This window comes from Lissotriton helveticus, chromosome 2_1, assembly GCF_964261635.1.
Source record: "Lissotriton helveticus chromosome 2_1, aLisHel1.1, whole genome shotgun sequence".
In the NCBI taxonomy this organism is placed as follows: domain Eukaryota; kingdom Metazoa; phylum Chordata; class Amphibia; order Caudata; family Salamandridae; genus Lissotriton; species Lissotriton helveticus.
The window spans coordinates 1,055,009,643-1,055,030,978 of NC_136059.1; the positions used below are offsets into that span (position 1 = coordinate 1,055,009,643).

The following is a 21,336-nucleotide window of genomic DNA, read 5'->3' on the forward strand; positions in this document are numbered from 1 at the left end:
TTAGCAGTTTGTGTCCTTCTTTATTTTCTCTAGGGTGGTGTCAACATCTGGACCAAACAGACTTTCAGGATTGACTGGCTGATTAAGGATTGTTGTCTGAATATCCGGTTTAAACCCTGAGATGCGGAGCCACGCTTGTCGTCTCAGCATAACGCTAGTGTTGATAGCTCTAGCAGCTGTGTCCGCAGCGTCAAGTGCACACTTGATGGCTGCGTTTGAGATTAGCTTTCCTTCCTCAATGAGCAGTTGGGTGGCTTCTTGGAACTGTGGAGGCAGGTGTTGTACAATCTGTTCTAGGGTGTCGTAGTGCGCCCTATCATAACGCGCCAAGAGTGCCTGTGTATTGGCGATGCGCCAAAAGTTTGATGCCTGTGCAGCTACTCTTTTGCCCCCTGCCTCTAGCACTTTGGACTCCTTATCCGGGGGAGGAGCTTCACCCGTTGTCTGGGAGTTGGCACGTTTCCTGGCATTGGCGACCACAAGAGAGTCCAGTGGCAATTGTCCCCGGATGTATGCGGGGTCCGCAGGTGCAGGTCTGTACTTTTTTTCAATGCGAGGGTTGACCACTCTCGCTCTTGTAGGCTCCTTAAATATGTCCCCAGCATGCTTGAGGACTCCTTTAAGCATAGGCAGTGTCTTTACTGTCCTTTCAGAGACTGAAAAAGTGTCGAAAAGGAAGTCTTCCTCAACCGGGTCGGCATGCATGTCCACATCATGATTGGCTGCCGCCCTTTCGAGTAGTGCATGAAAACCTGCTGAATCCTCAGTCGGGGATGCACGTGCATTAAAAAGCTGCGGGTCCTGCCCCACACCCTGGGTGTTCTGGTCACCAGTGTCATCATATGAATCCGGTTGTGCATCAGGTTCATTGATAGGGAAATTGTACTGCTCGTCTTCATCATACCCCTCACCCGCAGAGTGTTCTGGGGAGGGAGTAGGGCTCCGTCTCGGAGGAGGCTGGATTGGTTCCGTGAGGCCTGAGGCGTCAAGGGGCACCCTCTTCTTCTTTAGTGGGATGACATAGGAGTCCACTGGCTCCGAAGTGATTTTCCTCTTATAGAGGGTCAGTTTGCCTGTGTCAGCGTCGATGAAATGCTCTGAATCGTCCTCTGATTCGAGTACCCGACGTGGAAGCGGGCCAGCGGGTGAAGAAATCACCTGTTTCGGTGCCGACTTGGTTGAAAAAGCTTTCGGCGCCTCCCTCGGCGGCAAAATAAAGAGAAGTTTCCCAGAAGGCTTCGCTGGAGTGTCCTTTTGCGGCTGCGGCGATGGCATCGGAGCCGACGGGGCAAAGGCCTTCTCCCTGATTCTTTGCAGTGATTCGGCTATGAGGGACGGCTCACTCACAGTTTGTTTCGGCGCTGACGAGGATGGTCTGATCTTTCCCTCGGATCCGACGTCCTTGTGGGCCTTGTGCGCTTTGGGCGCGGATCCTGTCTTAACCGCCTCCGATTCCTGTGTTCGGGGCGCAGACTTCTTTCCGTGTGCCTGCGTAGCCTCCTTGGAGCCGACTTTGGCGGGCTTGGACGGCGTCGTAGCCGCTGACCCGTGCCGACCATCTTTTTTGGAGGACCCCTCCTCTGGCGTCGGTTTCGACTTTGCAGCATCGGAATCGACGGACTTCTTCGACTTCTGCGGACCGGAGGTCGACGGAGTCGATGGGGTAGCGGGCACCGTCGTTTTCACCGGCACGGCAGCCATCTTAGGGACACTCGAGTCCTTAAGTTTCGGTTTCGTTTTCGGGTCGGCCATTTTATGTGTTGTCGATCCCGATGGTTTCGGTTTCGAAACAGTCTGCTCAGCAAGTAAGTCCGTGGCCGGGCCCGAAGGCGGGGCTGTGGCTTGCGGCAACGGGTCTTGGGTAAGGCCGACAGGCGATCCCGTGTCCCGGTCGGTATCCTCGTAACCTTCGGGGCAGAGCTCGTCCCCCGAGCTGTCTGCCGCGGCCCCATAAATCTCATCGTCGTCTCCTACCTCATCGACATATTCAAGGCCTTGACCCGCGACTCCGTCGTCGTCTCCCGGATCCGCCTCGACCTCCGTCTCGGGTGGGGAGATTTGGAGATGATGACCCTGGTCCTCTTCGTCCTGGTCGCCGAAGATGTTCTCCGGATCCGGGGCCGCTTGTTTAGCTTCCATGCGCACCGCGCGCCGAAGCTTGAGAGTCTTCTTCGAGCGGAACTGTGCACACAACTTGCACTTGCCGTCGTCGTGGTCAGGCGAAAGGCATTTGTTACACACGGGGTGTAGATCGATGTGTGGGTACTTGGACCCACAGAGCGGGCAGTACTTAAACGGGCTCCGCTCCATGTCTGAAAAGGTTTGCAGTCGTGTCGCGATGAGAAGGCCTCAAAGTTCCGAGAGCGAAGAAAACTCCGCTTATTCCGGCTCCAAGAGACGGAAGACTCGAGACCGTGCGCAGACAATACCGACGCAAGAAAATCGAGGCCTTTTGGCCGCTAAAAGTTAGTTTAACTTGGTTCCGACAGTAAGACGTCGAGACCACATCCGAACCCAATGGCGGAAAAAAACAATCTGGGGATGGAGCCGATGCCCATGCGCACTGTAGTCCAGGGGAGGAGCCACCTATCTCAGGATACTTCGAAGAATCTTCCAGGACAACAATGTGCGATCATCCGAGCCCAACACTAGGCGGCGATCTAATGCTAAGATATGAATTTAGCAGCCCACATGCCTCGAACATGTAATTAAAGCATGTGCGAAAGAATTTAGAGAGAAGGAAAGAGATATGTTAAATTGTGTTAAACCAACTGTGGCATTATATCTAACCCTCCTGCTTCTATCAGGTGAAATGGACTCATACCCGACATCTGTGACAAACCCCCCGATATAGAATTATATTGTTAAAGTTTAGATTAACTTTTATCCCCTATATGTTGGATTATCCATCATGGACCCATTCAGTAAACAAACTTTCACTTTGTCCCTGTGATAACAAATCTATACAATCTAACGTAGACTTTATTCTTTTGTACATTTTATTCGTGTTTCCGGAGAAAGTATATCCGTCCATTGCTGCAAAAATGTAATTTTACTCAATGCTGCCCTGCTTAGTTTTTCCTCCAAATGCTTCCTAATCCATATGTTAATTATTGTGTCGCATCATATTTGAGCTTGGCATTATCGAAAAGGAGGTCAACAAGGAGTTAGATTGTTTTTTTTATTGAACACTGCACTTAAAAGCACTTTATAACAAAGGATTGTGGGAAGTCCGGTATCATGGGCCCTTAATATGTCTTAGATGAAATATTGGATAATGTGAGATATTGCATCTAATGTATTGGTTTTGTTTACAAAAGTCACTGTTAGCACGTTATATGGCATCTTGCGTATTTGCACAAAGCACATTATGAGCTATTGATTAACTTTTTGATGCGTTTAACTGGATCATTGGTGATGCATTTCTCTTTTTAATTATAAGCATGTGTATTATGCAGTGCTTTTATGATCTTGCCGTTTAAGATCGAATAAAGTTACGAATTGAAATAAAAAATTTATGAAATATAATCTAAAATATAGTATCTAAAGAGAAAAGGAAGAGGTTAACAGAAATTCACGTTGTGGAACAACACTTAAAGACAGAAAAAGAAAAAAGGTGCGTATGAGGAAGATATGATAATACAAGGAACGAGGGTGTAGCAATTAATAAAAACAAACTATTTTGAAGCTAGGAGGGAAATGGAAACTTATGTTTCGAGATCCAACTGATAACGTCAAACCAAAAAACTGTGCAGCCTGCACATCTAAATATGTGTAATGCAGGAAGAATCTCAAACTGGCTATTTCAAACACCAAAGTCTGCTATTTTCTTCCAGCAAACATTCACAAGCAAATTAAATATATGGCACTTCATTTTTTAAAACACTTTAATTGTTTCCCATTTCAGCTAGATCATGAACTGAAATGAAGAATTTGCCGATAAGAGCTCCAAAGGTAATGTCACAAAAATGTTATTGCTTAATTTCAGATGTAGAACGGCGAGTTACACTTAAGCATCCCCATATAAAATGTTAAGACATACAAATTATCATGAAACACAGAACATATACAATGCATTACATTTTTTACATAAATACAGATATGATTTTAATTCGTCCAAGACACCACTGATAAGTGCTTACTGGCACAGCAGCTTTAATGAATGACGTTTGGAAATTGGCAACACCGTTTTGTCATATCACAGTATATACAAATGATAGTCTTCTTGTAGTTTTCAGTACAACGTTCAGCACAGCAGTGAACGGTAGGAATGCAAACATCAACTGAGGAATGTTACAAAATTGCAAAAATAAAGCCTACAAATATGAAGTTATTTTGCGAGATGGAAATGTCTGATGTTGCACGTGATAAGAGCATGTAAACTCAAACACATAGCTGATTTTCTGACTAGACAGAAAATGGTACACCGTTGTTTGCAGGTATTCCCGGTCTACTGCATCTGCATGAAGTTCCTCATAAAAGTTGCAAGCTTCTCAACTTCTTCAACAGTAACAGCATTATAAAGGGAGGCCCGGATGCCACCGACTGACCTGTAACACAAAGGAAAAGTGAACACTTTCACACCACATGGTCACACTCAGAAGAGAGTTAAGAACCCTTTCCAGTCCAAAGAATTGGTTAACGCTCGGAGTATGGAATATGCTACTTACCAGTATGCATCTGTTCTTGGCATAGAGGGCTGCAGAGTGGTACATTTATGAATAGATCGCCATCTGGTGTTGGGCTCGGATGATTGCACTTGTTTTTCTCTTGGAGAAGTCTTTGTCGTCACGAGATCGATGACTTCTCCCTTGGGTGCTAGTGCGCATGGGCATCGGCTCCATCCTTAGATTGTTTTGCCATAGTAGGGTTAGATGGAGTAGTGTAATAGAATACAGAAAGAGATGCCCATGTAAGTGTATCTAAATAAGATAATGTTGGGACAGACACAGGTTTCCAGGGAGGGCATGTACCACTCTGCAGCCCTCTATGCCAAGAACAGATGCATACTGGTAAGTAGCATATTCCGTTCGAGGCATATGGGCTGCAGATGGTACATTTATGAATAGATTATACAGCAGTTACCTCCCTAGCGGTGGTCACCCGTGTCTGTCGCAACCGTTTGAAATAAAGTTTTTAATATAGCTTGGCCCACTCTGGCCTGTTGTGTAGCCTGCACATCAACACAGTAGTGTTTTGTGAAGGTATGTGGTGTAGACCAAGTTGCTGCTCTGCATATGTCATCTAGGGGAATGTTTCCTAAGAATGCCATAGATGCTCCTAGCTTACGTGTAGAATGAGCTCTAGGAGGAACAGCTAATGTTCTTTGCTTTTATGTAACATATTTGTATACATCTTACAATCCATCTGGCAATGCCCGCTTTAGAGATAGGATTGCCCTTATGTGTTGGGGAAAACGCTACAAATAGTTGTTTAGTTTTCCTGAAATTTTGTGTCCTTTCTATGTAGTACAATATTGCCCTTTTGACATCTAATGTATGTAGGGCCCTTTCTGCTACCGTCTGTGGTTTTGGGAAAAAGACTGGTAGTTCCACTGGTTGATTGATGTGAAATGCTGAAATTACTTTAGGCAAGAACTTTGGGTTTGTTCTAAGAACCACTTTATTCTGGTGTAACTGTAGAAATGGTTCTTGTATTGTCAATGCCTGTAATTCGCTTACTCTCCTGAGGGAGGTAATGGCTATAAGGAAGGCCACCTTCCATGTAAGGAATTGTATTTCGCACCTATGCATAGGTTCGAAAGGTGGTCCCATTAGTCTGGTGAGTACTATGTTGAGGTTCCAGACCGGGGAAGGTGGTAATCTTGGTGGAATGACTCTTTTAAGGCCTTCCATGAAGGCTTTGATTGCTGGCACTCTAAACAGGGATAGGTGTTGCCTGTTTTGTAGGTACGCTGCTAGATGACCTCTGATAGATGTGTACGCAAGATTACATTGCTGTAAGTGTAGTAAATAGCAAATAATCTCTTTTGTTGATACGTCCAGAGGGTTGAGGTTATTACTGGTACAGTATACAGCAAACCTTTTCCACTTTGCTGCGTAGCATGCTCTGGTGGTGGGACGTCTCGCCTGTTTAATGATCTCCACACAATTTGTGGGTAGATCTAAGTATCCAAATTCTAGGATTTCAGGAGCCAGATCGCTAGGTTCAGTTGTTTGGGATCTGGGTGCATTATTTCTCCATGGTTCTGTGTAAGGTGCATGGGTAAAATTTTTAGCTTTTGGTGTGGCACCTGTGAGAGTTGCAGGAGCGTGGTGAACCACGGCTGTCGTGCCCACGTGGGTGCTACTAGTATCATGGTCATTGAGTGTTGTTGCAGCTTTCGGACCACTAATGGGATTAGTGGGAGAGGGGGGAAAAGCGTATGCAAATTTGTTGGACCAATTTATCCATAACGCATTGTCCTGCGACAGTTGGTGTGGGTACCTGGATGCGAAGCTTTGGCATTTTGCGTTCTGATGAGTGGCAAAGAGATCTATCTCTGGTTGTCCCCATCTTTGGAAGAATGGCTGCAGTATTTGTTGGTGCAGTTCCCATTCGTGTATTTGTTCTGACTGTCTGCTTAAGATGTCTGCCATCTGATTTTGAACTCCTGGTAGGTGCTCGGCTAATAGATAGATGTTTTGAGGAATGGCCCATCTCAAGATTTCCTGCGCTAGTCTGGATAGTTGGAGAGAGTGCGTCCACCCCTGTTTTTTAATATAATACATTGCTGTCATGTTGTCTGTTCTGATCAGGACTGCTTTGTTGATAAACGTGCATCTGAAAGGCTTTCAATGCTAGAAACACTGCTAGTAGCTCTAGATGATTGATGTGCAGTGTTTTTTCCTGCACTCTCCATCTTCCCTGTACTGTATATTTCTCCATATGCGCTCCCCATCCAGTGAGCGATGCATCCGCTGTTATCATCACCTGTGGAATTGGTTCTAGGAACGACCGCCCCTTGGCAATGTTTGCTGTGTTCCACCACTTCAGAGAGCGGTGTGTGCGGTCGTCTACCAACACCAGATCTGTAATCTGTCCTTGAGCCTGATTCCACTGTGTCGCTAAGCATTCTTGCAGCGGACGCATTTGTAGTTTGGCATATGGTATTAGCAGTATGCAGGATGACATCATCCTAATAGCTGCATGAACACTCGCGCTGTTAGTGAGTGTTGTGGTTGGAATTTTTGAATGACTAATCATTGTTTGGATCCTGACTGGATTGGGGTATACTTTGGCTTTTTCTGTGTCTATAGTAGCCCCTAGATATTGTTGAACCTTGCTTGGTTGCAGGTGTGACTTTGTGTAGTACACCGTAAACCCTAGCTGGTGCAGCAGCTGAATTGTCTTTTGTGTGTTCTGAAAACATTCTTCTTGTGACTTGGCTTTTATTAGCCAGTCGTCCAAGTAAGGGAAGACATGTATTTGTTGTCTTCTTAGGTGAGCTGCAACCACTGCTAGGCATTTTGAGAACACCCTTGGTGCCGTTGTGACACCAAACGGCAGGACTTTGAACTGATAATGTTGTCCTTCTACCTCAAACCTGAGGTATTTCCTGTGGGCTTTGTGAATAGGGATATGAAAGTAAGCGTCTTTTAGATCCAGTGTAGAAAGAAAGTCCCCTTTCTTCAGTAAAGGAAGTACTTGTTGGAGCGTGACCATGTGGAAATGTTCCGAATTTATGTATGCATTGAGAGGTCTGAGGTCTAGTATTGGCCTTAGAGACCCGTCTTTTTTGGGGATCAGGAATTATAGGGAGTATACTCCTGTTCCTTGTTGGTGTTGTGGAACCTTCTCTATGGCATGCTTTTCTAGCAGGGATAGTACTGCTTGTTTTAACAGTGTTAGGTGATCTTGTCTCATTGGACCCTGGGGGGGGGGGGGGGGGGGGGGATGTTTGGTGGGGTAGCTGTGAGTTCCAGGCAATAACCATGTTGGATAATTGGTCTCACCCACCTGTCTGATGTGATGTTTTCCCAGACAGGTAGGAACTGTGATAGGCGTCCCCTGACCGGTGTTATATGGTCTGGGGGGAGCTGTATGAAGTCACTGCTTTGGGGTTGGAGAGTTGCGGTTGTTGTTTCCACGACCTCTACCCTTGTTGTTGTTACCTCTGTAATTGCCTCTAGAATTACCTCTGGGTGATGTCGGTGTAAAAGAGGTTGGTTGCTGGCTTGTACCTGTATTTTTGGATCCTCCTCTATAGGTGGACCTACGAAAGCAACCTCTTTGGGTTGGCTGTTGCAATGCTCCCATTGATTTAGCCGTTTCCGTATCTTTTTTCATCTTTTCTAAGGCCTCATCTGTCCCTGAGCCGAAAAGTGTTTTCTCATCAAAAGGCTGATTCAATAATGATGTTTGTACCTCTTGTTTAAACCCTGAAACTCTGAGCCATGCATGTCTCCTTAGCATGATGCTTGTGTTTATGGATCTTGCTGCAATGTCTGCTGCGTCTAGGGCGCACTTAATGGAAGTATTAGTTATTATCTTCCCCTCTTGTATGAGTTGGTCTGCCCTCTTTTGATGTTCTTTAGGGAGATGCGTGATGAGTTTTTCTAATTCATCATAATGAGCTCTGTCATACCGTGCAAGTAGCGCTTGCGTATTAGCTATGCGCCAGCTGTTTGCCGCTTGGGATGCTACTCTTGCCGGAGGCATCTATTAGCTTAGGCTCTTTGTCAGGAGGTGGAGCTTCTCCTGTAGTTAAAGAGTTTGCTCTCTTACGAGCGTTTGTGACCACTAGTGAGTCCAGAGGAATTTGTCCCTTGATAAATATTGGGTCTTTTGGAGCTGCCTTATATTTTTTATCAATTCTTGGGTTTAATACCCTAGCCCTCAACGGGTCTTTGAATATTTCTGATGTGTGATTGAGGAGACCCTTAAGCATTGGTAGTGTTCCTGATGTTCTTTGTGCAGCAGGTAGTGTTTCTAACAGGAAATCCTCTATTTGAGGTTCTGCATGTAGCTCTACCTTGTGGTATTTTGCTGCCCTATTAATTAGTTGTGCAAAACCTGTATTATCATCAGGTGGTGAGGGTTTTGAGGGATACCGTTCAGGGTCGTTATCATTATCTGACCCTACATTATAATCTTCCCATGGGTCTTCATCCTCTGGGATTGTGTCTTCATCATCCCTAGGATGTTCTCCCTCTCCTGTGTCACTTTCTACATCTGTTATAGGTGTAGATGGGCGTGGTATGAAAGGAGTAGTTGGCCTAGTGTGAGGAAGAGGAGAAGAGGGTGTGTCTCTAGGTTGGAGAAAGGGGAGGAGTTGTATTCGTCCCCATTGATCTCAAATTAGGAGGAGTTTTGTCGTCCAACTGTTCATTCTTCCTCTTTTTAGGTAGTTCTGTCACTACCTTGCCAGTTTGTGGATCAATAAACAGAGTCTTTTGTTTAGGATCGGTTTGATACTCCTGTGTCGGTTTTTGGTTACGAAAGGTGCTTTTTCTTCTGGCTGTCCATTTGTGTTTTCGGCACCGAATGTTTATTCGAATCTGATGTTTTCGGTGTCGAGGATGTCTTCGGTGTCGAGGTTGTCTTCGACATCGAAGCATGTTTCGGTTTCGAAATGGACTGTTCCGACTTCGAGCTTTCCTTTGTATGGAGCTTCGGTGTCGATGTGGGCCGTTTTTCGGATCCACCATGATGGGAGACTGAGTGTTTTGGTTTCGTTGCCGGGCCTGAAGGCGGGGCGTCTGAAACTTTTTTTGGTTGTCTGACCGGGCTCGAAGGCGGGGTCGACACCGTGCGGGGTCTGTTCTTTGGTAAAGGGACGTCGTCACTCACGGTTTGATGAACGTCGATTTCCTCGACGTCGGACTCGTCCGCTCCTAACCCCGCCTCGTCCTCTTCTTCCTACTCTTCGGGGTGCTGGTCTTCGAACAGCTCCGGGATTGCCTGTGACTGCATTCTCGATACCTCGTGTCTTCGGGCTCGACGGTTTCTAATCGTCGACTTGGAGGAGAATGCCGCGCAGGCTTCACAGTCCCTGGATTCGTGTTCAGGGGACAAGCAGAGGTTGCACACCTCGTGTAGGTCCTTGTGTGGAAACTTAGCACCACACGTTGGACATTTTTTGAATGGAGTCCTTTCCATGGACTCCGGGCTGGACTACGTCGAGATGGGCCTGTTGGTCTCGTCGACGTAGTAGTTGGAAATCTTGTTGTTCACGTCGAAATGGAAGTGTAGCCGCGTTCGATAACAATACCGTCGAATTGGAAAGGGAATACGTGCCAAATACAACTCCCTTTGTCGAAGTCGATCCGGAGCGCTTCGATCCTCATCCGAACCCGATGGCGGGAAAAAACAATCTAAGGATGGAGCCGATGCCCATGCGCACTAGCACCCAAGGGAGGAGTCATCGATCTCGTGACGACAAAGACTTCTCCAAGAGAAAAACAAGTGCAATCATCCGAGCCCAACACCAGATGGCGATCTATTCATAAATGTACCATCGGCAGCCCATATGCCTCGAACACATTAATACACTAGAAAGTAAAAAGTGACAAATCCATACATTTTACACTGTTCAGTCATACGAATTAAGTAGAAATAAGAGGAAAAAAGAAGCTAAAAACAATATTTCATGACAAATACGTTGAACTGAACAGGACAAACGGTCTTTTGAGTAGGCCTCGTTTATAACCAATTATAGCTTAGACATTGTGATGGACAATTATCAAAAGTTTATTAATGTAAGTGATGGGTTATTTTTGTCGCAAGGATAGGGTAGAATGAGAGTATTGCACCATCCACTGTACGTTTTTATCCATTCAGTGCCTGTAACTTCAAGGGTTTCCACATAAGACATGAAGAACAATGAAGAGAGCGCAATCACCACTGAGACACGTGTAAAAGACTTGTAGATTGACTTAAGTCATAACCGATCTTCACACTCCCAGAATGATTGGTACGTATGTGTCGTGTAACAAGATTAATCACACTGTATGCCAGGTCTTACAGGTGGCATAGTGGAAAGAAGGGAAAGGGAGAAGATGGAGTCTGAGCCACTAAATATATGATGTGCGTGTCAATCTTTTTTCTTGAACAGAAACATGGCTACGGGAAACATGAACATTGTTTCTAAAAGCGCTTGCTTGCCCAGAGGCATCTTGCCGCTAACTAGCATAAGCAAACAAAGTTGGTTAGACCGTATGTCCACTGTAAGAAATGGGAGGTTTTGATCAGCTTCCTGGAATGTGTGATCGTCCACAGCGTTGATGTTCATTGGGGGCGAAGTCCAGCTTGGCTGAGAGAATGGCAAAGGTACTTCCTACCCATCTAGATTACTTTATTCTTAGGACAGCCATGTCTGTGATCTCTGCTGACCTGGTAGGGCTCCAAGGGCATAACAATTAAACTTATATTTAATTGATGCTGCACCAGTCCTATATAACGCCCTAGGCACCAAGCAAAGGGCCTCAAATATGAAGTGTTTGAATAAAACAGCCAATGTAGGTCATTCAGAATCTCTGCCACAGAATCAATCTCGCAGACACATTCCGAGTGACATGTAATCATGAACATACCACCTGGGTAACTCCCAGATAGATGGGAATTGTAGTAACCCAGGCGAGAGGCAATTTTGGCTTGGACAACCGTTTTGTGCCGAATGGGAGATAATAGCTATATGTTGCTTTAATATTAGGAAGCTAAAGAAAATCTTACCTATTACTTGGTTTAATGAGGGCTTTAAAGGGCAAGTCTTAGTAAAAAAAAAATCACTCCATGATTCAATGCAGAATTACCTAGTTGCGGTACAGCACAGACAGCCACCATGCATGAGAGCAGGTATTTAGCGAGTTTCTAAATATCTGGACATCTCCTCACACCATTAAGTTTTCAGCAATTTGATCACTGTGTTAAGGCCAACACCATGAGAACCAGTTTTAACAGTATTTGGTTAAAGAGCAGCAACAAAGCCTCACTTCAGCCCAATCACAAAGGGCCACACCACAGCACATTAAACTGTTCCCTTTTGCTGGATCCCCCGGATCTCTCACCCCACCCCCTTCACTGCTTGTCCACATGGACCAATAAGATGGGGCTTGCTATCCGCAAGATCTAGAGCTGCGTGGATCCTCTACTCTGGGCTCAGATCAATATGGAAACAGTGGTCATTTACATAATAGACTGTGAACATGTATGCCATCACAAACATGCAAGCAAAAGTTACTGTCATCTTTACCTGTGACCTTTCAATGACATCATTCCCAGCTCAGCAGCCTTCTCAAGAAACATCTTTTCCAAAGTGTCATCACCTTTTGCATTTCCTATACGGAAAGGTATGTTCATTTTGCTTCTGCTCTTTTTTTCAACAGGGCAGCTAGAAAAATATAAAAATTAAATTGTTGGCTTCACCAATGTGCTGGGAATTGAAGGTTGAATGCAATAGCTTTACCTGCGTGTTCTTTCCACATAGTGTTTTAACAATTATCTGGCCTAATATTTACTGAGGAAAGGTCCAAAGGCAATTTTACAGAAGACAACAAAACATGTACATTTTGTTGGCAACACATCCCTTTGATCTGTCTTTGCTTCCATATGTAAAGGAGAAAAGGCTCAAAGGTATTCATTTTTCACCAACAGCATTTCGACTTGCACCCAAGCGATGATTCTTCTCTCATAAAAAACAGCCGAAAAGGACTTTGCAATAACTCATTTTTTGTAAACTATTTCTATATCAAATAAGAATTTAAAGAAAATGTAATACTAAATCAAAAAACTTGCAAGCATAGACAACTTAGATTTATTGGGCTTTTTTAATTCATTCGAAGATGCCACTCAAAAGCATCGTCTAATATGGTAAATGTTTTGGTTAAATATTGGCAATTGCACTAAAATCGGAGATTTTTTAGGTTCTCTTTTTTTAAGCCCATAGAGCAATTTCTAATAAAACATGAACTTATCACAGGAAACCCAATTCTGGACAGAGTATATTTAAGCATAATTAAATTCAATTAGATTTTCCATTTGATTATAAAAATATGGTGGCTCTTTCTTCAGTCCCAGGTGACTAAATCATGTAAAGACTAGAACGTTGCCCATATATTTGGCTCTCCACTGGAGGGCAGGATGTAAACAAAGACGAGAAGGAATGAAGACCCAGTTGTGGTGTAGTAAGGGCTACCGATGGCAGCACAACTTTTTGTGCAATCTTAAGTAGTTCTGAGATTTTGCACCGGGCAACGCAGAGCAGTCTACATACTAGTGCACTGGGCAGGTTTTTAGCTGGCTAAAAATAGTGTAATTCTCTGTAGGAACACAGATAAAATATATATAATCAAGTGCACCAAGTAAAGGCAATTACTACCTTCTGATCATACTAGTTATCTGACTCCCGGGTTGTGGAATTCCACATATAAAATCCCCTACTTGGCTGTTATAATCTCGCCTCCAACAGTGAAGATCCTGTAGTATGGATCCCACACACACTGGTTTTAAATGAAATAAGCATTGGCATAGCCAATAGGTCTCACTTTCGGGACCTTATAAGTGTTTAGCCATGCAGCACATTATCATGGGTGCTATGCCACCTGAGACTGGAGAGTTATACAATTACTACACACTGGATGAGGAGTCTGATTCAGGAATATATGCTTGCCTCAGGATATAATTTAACACATTCAAAAGGCTTTTTAACTGCAACCCCATTCTCACTACGAATGCACTGCACTCGGAGATCTCACATGTACAACCAGTGCACTACAGTCCGACATGTCTCAGGCACCACTGTGCACTGTACTTCGAGATGTCCTGCTTTCAGAAATGGCACAAACACAGACAATCTGCACATGTGAAAAATCACCAATTTTAAAAAACAAATGCTCAGCCATTGCAAATGCCCTAAGGATCCAGGACAGGCTGAATGAATGATTAAACGCTCCCGGCTGACATCTGCTTTACGTGTTTGAAAAGCCTTGAGCAGTATGTAGGCCCCCTGTGTCACATGGCACGCACGGAAGTCAGACAGTAGTTAGTCGGAATGCTTGGAAGCCATGAGTAATGAGCAGGGCCAATGGAATCATGCAATTGCAAAGCGATTTTGACTAAAAAGATCTTAGTTACTTTTGAAGTGTTTAAGCTAGAAACCAAGAATAGGACATGTGTTGCTGCACAGTGGAAGGACCTTTGCAAAGCTAAAGGGGTCTGCTTTGTGCTATATTTGAGTGTTAAATTAGTACTAATGTAATACAAGCAATGTCCAGAGAGCATTACCAAGTTTAAAAATGACGAAGTGCCACATTATGCCCCATAATTTTCCTTTCACTGCAATCTGCTGCTAAAAGAAGGGAGGCATTTTAACCAGTCCTTAAACATGACCCCTGGAAATTCTATTTTCTCAAGCAGGAAGTGGAAAAATATGTGCAAATTAATACCTCCCACAAAAAGAGCGAGCCTGGGTGAGCAGCAAATTGAGAATGTAAGCCAGAGACTGGTGTCTGCGGTTTTACCTGGTCTGGTCCCAGTTTGCAGCAAAGTGCAACCAGTATCTTCCATCCATAGTGGTCCAGGTGGGAGAGCACCCCGGGAAGCCGACCTTCAGCCCCTGCTTGATGCTGGGGTCGGTGGCCTTTAAGTTCTTGAACATGTCCAGGTTCTGCTGGCGGTACTCTAAGTACTGTGCCAAGAGGCAGAAGGCCTCGAAGTGGTTGAACTCCCTGGCCTGCAGGAACCGCAAGATGAAAGCGTCATCCGTGTGTAGGAAGCCAATGTCCGGCCGGGTGATGACCATGTCTCGGACCTCCTGGATGTCCTAGTGCAATGAATCAGAGTTCTCGTTCAGCTCTAGTCGGGCTTTCTCCAGGGCCTCGTGCGAAAGGCCCGCCTGCAAGTGGGCCATCGTGGCACCTTCTGGGGCCCAGCGTCCTTCTGCTGGGAGAGAGGCACTGCCCGGGGGCCGCAGTCACTGAGCAACAGGCACAAAATCTGATCCCAGCATAGGGTCAAAAGGTGGCTACCTCTACGTCGTGCAGCAACCAAACCACTTATTCCAACGGATGCATTGCTTCATCAGTGACGGAAAATTTTGCAGCTGCCTCCACCCTCCTTGCTCCATTTAGATTTTTGACATCCTTCAATCAGTGCGTGAGATTTACCAGTCAAAGATCTGTCTTGTTTTCTTTATAATGAATATGTCTCCTGCACCATTTGGTTTGTGTGCTCTTTCCCATTTTAGGCACATTTAGCAATAAACCGCAACGGAGTAAAATCCACCCAAGCTGTGTTTAACAAGAAGCAGCGATAGCTGAACATGGAGACGTAGAACAGAAGGAATACAAACCAGACACAGCCTGGACGGAGGCGTCCCGCGAGTGGCGCGCTGAAAATTTAAAAAAAAAACAAGTTACACCTCTACGCTCCACCCCCACAGTAGATGGCCAAGAGAGACCCCTGAGACACCCGCACCACACTGATAATCATAATGGTGCGTCCCACTGAAGGGGGGAGGGGGAAGAGAGGGTGGCACACGCCGCTGAGGCTGCAGGGGCCGCTGTACGCCACACTGAAGATCCACACTGGTCATGGGAAGTGCACAGTTATGCACTGTAAATAAAAGCAGATTCTTGCATTTCACGTGCCCACAGTAAGCCATGATTCATGACAGTGTAGGAAGCCCAGTCAAGGAAAGCTGCTGTGTGCGCACAGAGAAACTGGAGTGAAGAGTGACCTCACGAGCCCCGCTGAGCCCCGAAGGAATGCAGGACACTGCTCGCCAAGGCAGAGGGTGTGATCGGGGGCAGGGTGAGAGGGCTGGCTCTACTGACAGGCAAGAGAGGGCGCCTGTCTGATAGTGCTCTGGAGCGGGGCTGCTGGTATACACAGAAGACGCGTGGCCTGTTAGAGACCCGCAGACAGAGACTCGCTGTATGGGGGATCTGGGAGAGGTGGGGGTATTTTGGGCCGATGGATGGTTTACTACTGTGGGGTCTGTTTGCCCAGGGCAGATAAGGGCGACTGTGCTAGTGTTGGGCGCAACTCTGTTCCTGGTGACGAGCGTAGGGAAGCAATCGTGGCTGGGAACAATCCCAGCGCTGCTCAGCGGTGACATCTGGGGAATCCCTAGAGGCTGGACCAATACCAGCGTGGCTTGGCGATGAGGTTTTCGGAATCTGCGCACTGCAACGTTAGGCGCGAGAGCGCGCGCCACACAGAGACATGTGTTATGAATTATTGCGCACGCCTCTGCAATAGAAATGAACACATGGCGCCCGTATGGGTAACCGCAATCAATAGGCCATGGGCGGAGCAATGTGCCCGCCTTTGCCCAATTGCATGCTGTCTTCATTAAAAAGACCCATGCATAGGCCAATAGCCTGGGACAAAACAAAAAGCACACGCAGGAGCATGTGCGAGCGGGAGGTGAGATTTAAAAAGCCCTTACATAAAGTCTTCGCCAGAACGCAAGCGCTGTTACAGGCTCGACCTAAAAATGGCCTTCCTGCAGACCTTTGCTTCACTGAAATAAAGTAAACACCGTCCCACAGTCTAATTAAACCGGGCGCAATAACCTTGGTGGCTCATTTCCAGAACCATGTTCCAGTTCCAAGGAGTACCTGATTGCATGCCTTTGACATTTACTTCATCTGGCTTTTAGCCCTCACAATAAAACCAGACTGCATCAGAGGAAAGGGCAGTGAATCATGAACTCGTCAGTACTCAAAAGCAAATGTGACTCTATGGAGAGTGTCAGAAGAATTCAAAATTAAGGTCATAAAAACCATACATCTTTTCAAATGTATTCTTTTTTAAGTTCCTTTCTATACGAAAACATGAATTGATTTGAAGATGTAGGTCTATAGAGCGTCATATGCCACCATTGGCCGGCTTGCTTATTATATTGACGTCTCTGGTCTTACAAGGGGCATCTTGCTCCTCTTCAAATCCTTTATCGCATATAGTTTGTGGCTTCGATACCCTATGCTATAAGCATAAATGTAAACTTGAAGGTCTGTCTTCTGGCCACAGAGCTGTAGCCTTAGGCCTGTACGGATTGATCACTCTGCTGCAGGCTTCTTTACCACAGCAGCCTGGAGACAAATGCTAGGACTCAACTCCAAGCCATGAACTCAGTCGCTCATAAGGCACGGTGAAGAAAGAAAAGGAGGCATCCGGAAAAGGAGCAAGCTTTTGATAGTTTTAGTTTACATATGGTTCTGATGAAGCAAAGCTTCGCATATTTTGCGACCTTGCCGAAGTCATGAACCTCGTTTATGTGTAACAAGGTAATAAGTGTACGTCTTACTAACGTTTATTTTTAGTTTGAATAAGGATTAAGAAGCTTGCCTATGTGTATTCCTAATCATTTTAATCCGTGTCCGTAAAATATGGCCGCCGCTTGTATTTTGTTACTGCGCATGCGTCAGCCACACTCACGTGTCCTGACAGGTCTGCAGAAGTGGAGGGAAATTTATGCGCATGCGTAATTCATAGCTTTGCCTGCAACGTGGTACTGCTCGTGCCACTGCTCTTGTGTATGTTATGTGTAGCTAACATTTAGACTGCATAAGTATATTTTGTAGTGATAAGTTGAAAGTTCAAAACCAAATGATGTGTTTTCATAACGTTATTTCTATGTATTAATTTGTTTTCGCTTACTTTTCATGTACCGCGGGGAATGGGGGTCTGTTTGTACCGATGAGCCATCTTGGAGGTCCCTTCTGCGCATGATCACTTTTCCAGGGACCTGACAACTTTGGCTGATGGAACTTAGCCAGCTGGCAGTGATGGGCAAGATGCTCCTGAGAACTGACCTGAAAAACCCAGGAAAACAGAGACAATTGTCCTAGCTCGGCAACAATGTAAATTGTCACTCATGTTTCTGCACAGTTTCTCATGGGAACCCCAATCTCGCTAGGCGGTACCCAAATATGTAAATGTAGCATCTAAATAGACTGATATGATTGGTGTGTTACCCAAAGCCTACCTTAGGACCAATCGAAATTGGGGATTCTGACACTTTGCAACATTTGGGGGGTGGTACCCTGTCCCAAAACAGTATATCTACCCTGGGTTCACCTAGGGAATTGTCCGACTTGTCTGGTTTAGCTGACCTGTCACTGACCCATCGTACTCAATAGGTGACTGAAGATACAGAGAGCTGCGGAGCACTCTGTCCGAAATTGACCATAGACTAAGGTTTTACTGAACCTTAAAGTGCTGGCGAAGCACTTTGCTGGGAGTTCGTTGACCCAATCGGGGTCTTGATCGATCGCTGCAGAGAGGGTGGAGCGCAGGCGTTGCTTCCAAACTGCGGGTGCGGTCCTGTCCTGAGCGGTCCTGTCCTGAGGGTTTGCTGTCCTGTCCTGAGGTCCTGTCCTGATTCCTAATCTGAGGGTATCCTGTCCTGTCCGGGGTGTCCGTTCTGCACCTGCTGTCCTTTGAGGGGTATCCTTCCTTGAGGGTTTCCTGTCCTTAACTGACCCGTGGCCAGGGTTTGGTTTCCACACCAGTCTAGGTAAATACTGCTCTAAGTTCCTTTAAACTTGCACCTTTCTATATTTCTGTCTTTTGCTCAAATAAAGAGACATCTTGCATACGTTGATTTTTCCATGCTTTTGCCGCAAACTATTGAAACGTAAAGTCATTTGCATAATTTTCTTGATATGTTCTCATGTTACCCTATCTTTTAGAAATCATATTTTGCATTGCAGTTTGTCATTTTCTGATATGGTCTAGAACGACCTTACTTAGATTTTCTAAAGAATTCCTGCCTTGAATGCATAGCATATTTCCTTTGCATCTCATAATTTCATTTTAATGATTACCCTGACTTTATTTCTCTATAGTTATGTACTTTTCATTATCTTGATTATCGATTGCCTTATTCTTGTAAATCTCATGCTTTCAGAAAACGAACTTTAGATAAACATTTTAAAACTTCCAGTTGTCCGTGGTCATTTCCAACAGTATTGAATGTCATTTGAAATTGCATTTGCTGCCTTTCCTTTTACAGCTAGGCCCCTGATCCATTGAAGTCATAGGTACCCGTGTCGGTGGATGGTAAGTCGGGTACACTAAGTAATAACAGTAGGGAACACACACACAATTGGTAGCAGCCCGTGAAGTCGCCTGGTCAATGAATAGTGTGAATTGAAAGTATATGGGCCCTGAAGCCGGAAACGGCGTAATCATTGGCTGGGTGACCTCGCGCGCTCTATCAGTTTTCTGGTAGATCAGAGGATGGTTAGGGACTAGCTAAAGGTTAGGCAGGATTAGTTAGACTAGTTAAGTCGGAAGCTGCTAGTACATTAATGCTGCTATAAGAGCGGCTGTTCCGAGGGGACTGATCACTCTCTTGTGAATACGCTGCTGAAATCAATGAACTGTTTTTTCATTATTATTCTTGTTCTTATATTGTTATATGTATTAATCCATGCATTTGTAAACCGTATTGTTTCTTGTTGTCCGAACTCCCCGGGGAATTGAAAGGGCAAGTGGTGAATAGAATCCATTGTCCTGAGGTCACAGGCTTAAGGAAAGTTAGGTGCAGGTTAGGATAACCGGGAAGCACTAACTAGGGTTTTCTGAATACATGTGTGAATAAATGTCAGTAACGAGGTTCATTGGCAAAATTCCCATAGTGGCGTAACCTAGTAAGGGTCACATCGGAAGAGTAGCAGGTTCCTCGGAGCTTGGGTGAAAGCAGAGGGGTCCGCTGGGAAACCTTAGACTCAGATATATCCCGGAAAGAAGTGGATGAGTTTAGGGGAATAACAGGTTCACCAATGCTAGAGTGAAGGGTAGGCGGAAGAGATCTGCCCGCAGCGCGTGAAAAGTAAATGGAAGTAGTTTACTTGCAGTAAAAGAAATCTTGCTGTCTAGACACTTGAGCACTGTGGCGAATGTGTATTTGTTGTAAAATAACCAAGCACTGAGCACTTTAAAAGGAAAGAAAGTTTCCGTTACCTTGTGAAGGGAGCGAGTCAGTCGCGAAGCGCCTCTGACGTCACTCCGTGCCGCGCTGGGATTGGTAGAAGCAGCGGGCGGGTAGCGGGGCTGGAATTGTAAAGGAGGGGTGAAACGCCGGAGCGTGAGAACAGTCTCACGAAGGGGCCGCGCACCCATTGGCCGAAATTATTTGAACGCGCGCACCCCATTGGTTGCACGGAATTGCAAGACGCGTTCTGATTGGAGGTGACTTTGTAAACAGAGTTAAGCGTAGAAATTGTATGTGGCACTCGTATTGTCCAGAGACTAGACCCGATCCAAGAAACCAAGGGTTTGAAAGGGATCAGTGGAAAGCTAATAGATACGATATTATGTACGGAGCTAAGAGAAAGATGTCCCTTGTAAGCAGGGTAAAGAATTTCTTCAAAACGGACAACCCGATTAAGTCTAGAGAGGGTGTTACTATCCCGCCACCGAATACTCCTGCCTCATTCATGATGTTTGACCGAGGGTACAACACCTGTGTGTGGTTGGAGAATTGGGTAAAATACACAAAAGATGACAGAGTATTGGCTTTTCCGTTAGACGGTACTTTTAATGGCAGAATTTTATTTAATTTGAGAACCCGCATGAATGAATTACATCCCAGACCGAGACTAACGCAGTATGAGGCATTAGAGGAATGGGAAATTGAGGCTTTTGAAAGAGAGAAACACCGAATGGACAAAGGTCTGACTAAGTGGTACCCCAGGCTGAAACAAGAGACAAGGGACAAGAGGATGAAACAGTGGAGGCAGAGCATGATTGTTGAGGGTCTGTTTCCTATGATGCCAGCATGTACCCCGTCGGGGGGAGAAAAAAAGGACAGAAAAGTGTAAGCATTGGGGAGCCCTTGGAGAGTCAGATGATGAATTGTTAGATGACATCTTTACGAGAAGTCCGCCCCCTTATAATGAGGGAGCCCGACCTTCCAGTGCAGGAGAGAATCCCCAGCGTCCATCTATTAAGGAGGAGGACAGATCCCTATGTAGGGGGGGAGGGGGCCAGGTATTGCCCTATTTCGAGAAGCCCGAGCCCCCGGAGGTACGCAATATATATCCTAGAATGCCCGAGAGCTTAGAGGAAAAATATTCCCGTGAAAGAACATTTTACCCCAGACCTCTTTATGAGAACGAAGAAAAGCCAGTAGGCTCAGGGGTGCCCTTTTTGCAGCCTCCATATGGGGAAGAGCGCAGGTCGTTGGGGACAGGAACTTCGTTCCCGAAACCAAATTATGGTGGGGGTCCAAGTGAAACGCATCCTACTGCCCCGAGTCTTACCCCTCACTTGACCCCACAGATGATACCTGACCGGACATTAGGAAGAGTAATAGATTAAAGGGAGCAAGAGGCCCTAGCTAGACAGAGAACAGAAATAATTCAGAAAATCTCCCAGTTAAAT

The 21,336-nt window shown here is 45.5% G+C and overlaps 1 protein-coding gene across 1 annotated transcript in view; it reads right to left on the minus strand.

Annotated features, from left to right (window-relative positions):
• Positions 1 to 3,167: 3,167 nt before the first annotated feature.
• The window catches only part of PSAT1 (phosphoserine aminotransferase 1), a 90,734-nt gene continuing 72,565 nt past the window's right edge, over positions 3,168 to 21,336 (minus strand). Inside the window, exons 8-9 of the mRNA XM_078675854.1 lie at positions 12,194 to 12,331; positions 3,168 to 4,550 (exon numbers count right to left, since the gene is read on the minus strand). Coding sequence (XP_078531980.1) covers positions 4,451 to 4,550; positions 12,194 to 12,331 — 238 coding nt within the window. The 3' untranslated portion in view covers positions 3,168 to 4,450. The remainder of the gene's footprint in view (positions 4,551 to 12,193; positions 12,332 to 21,336) is intronic.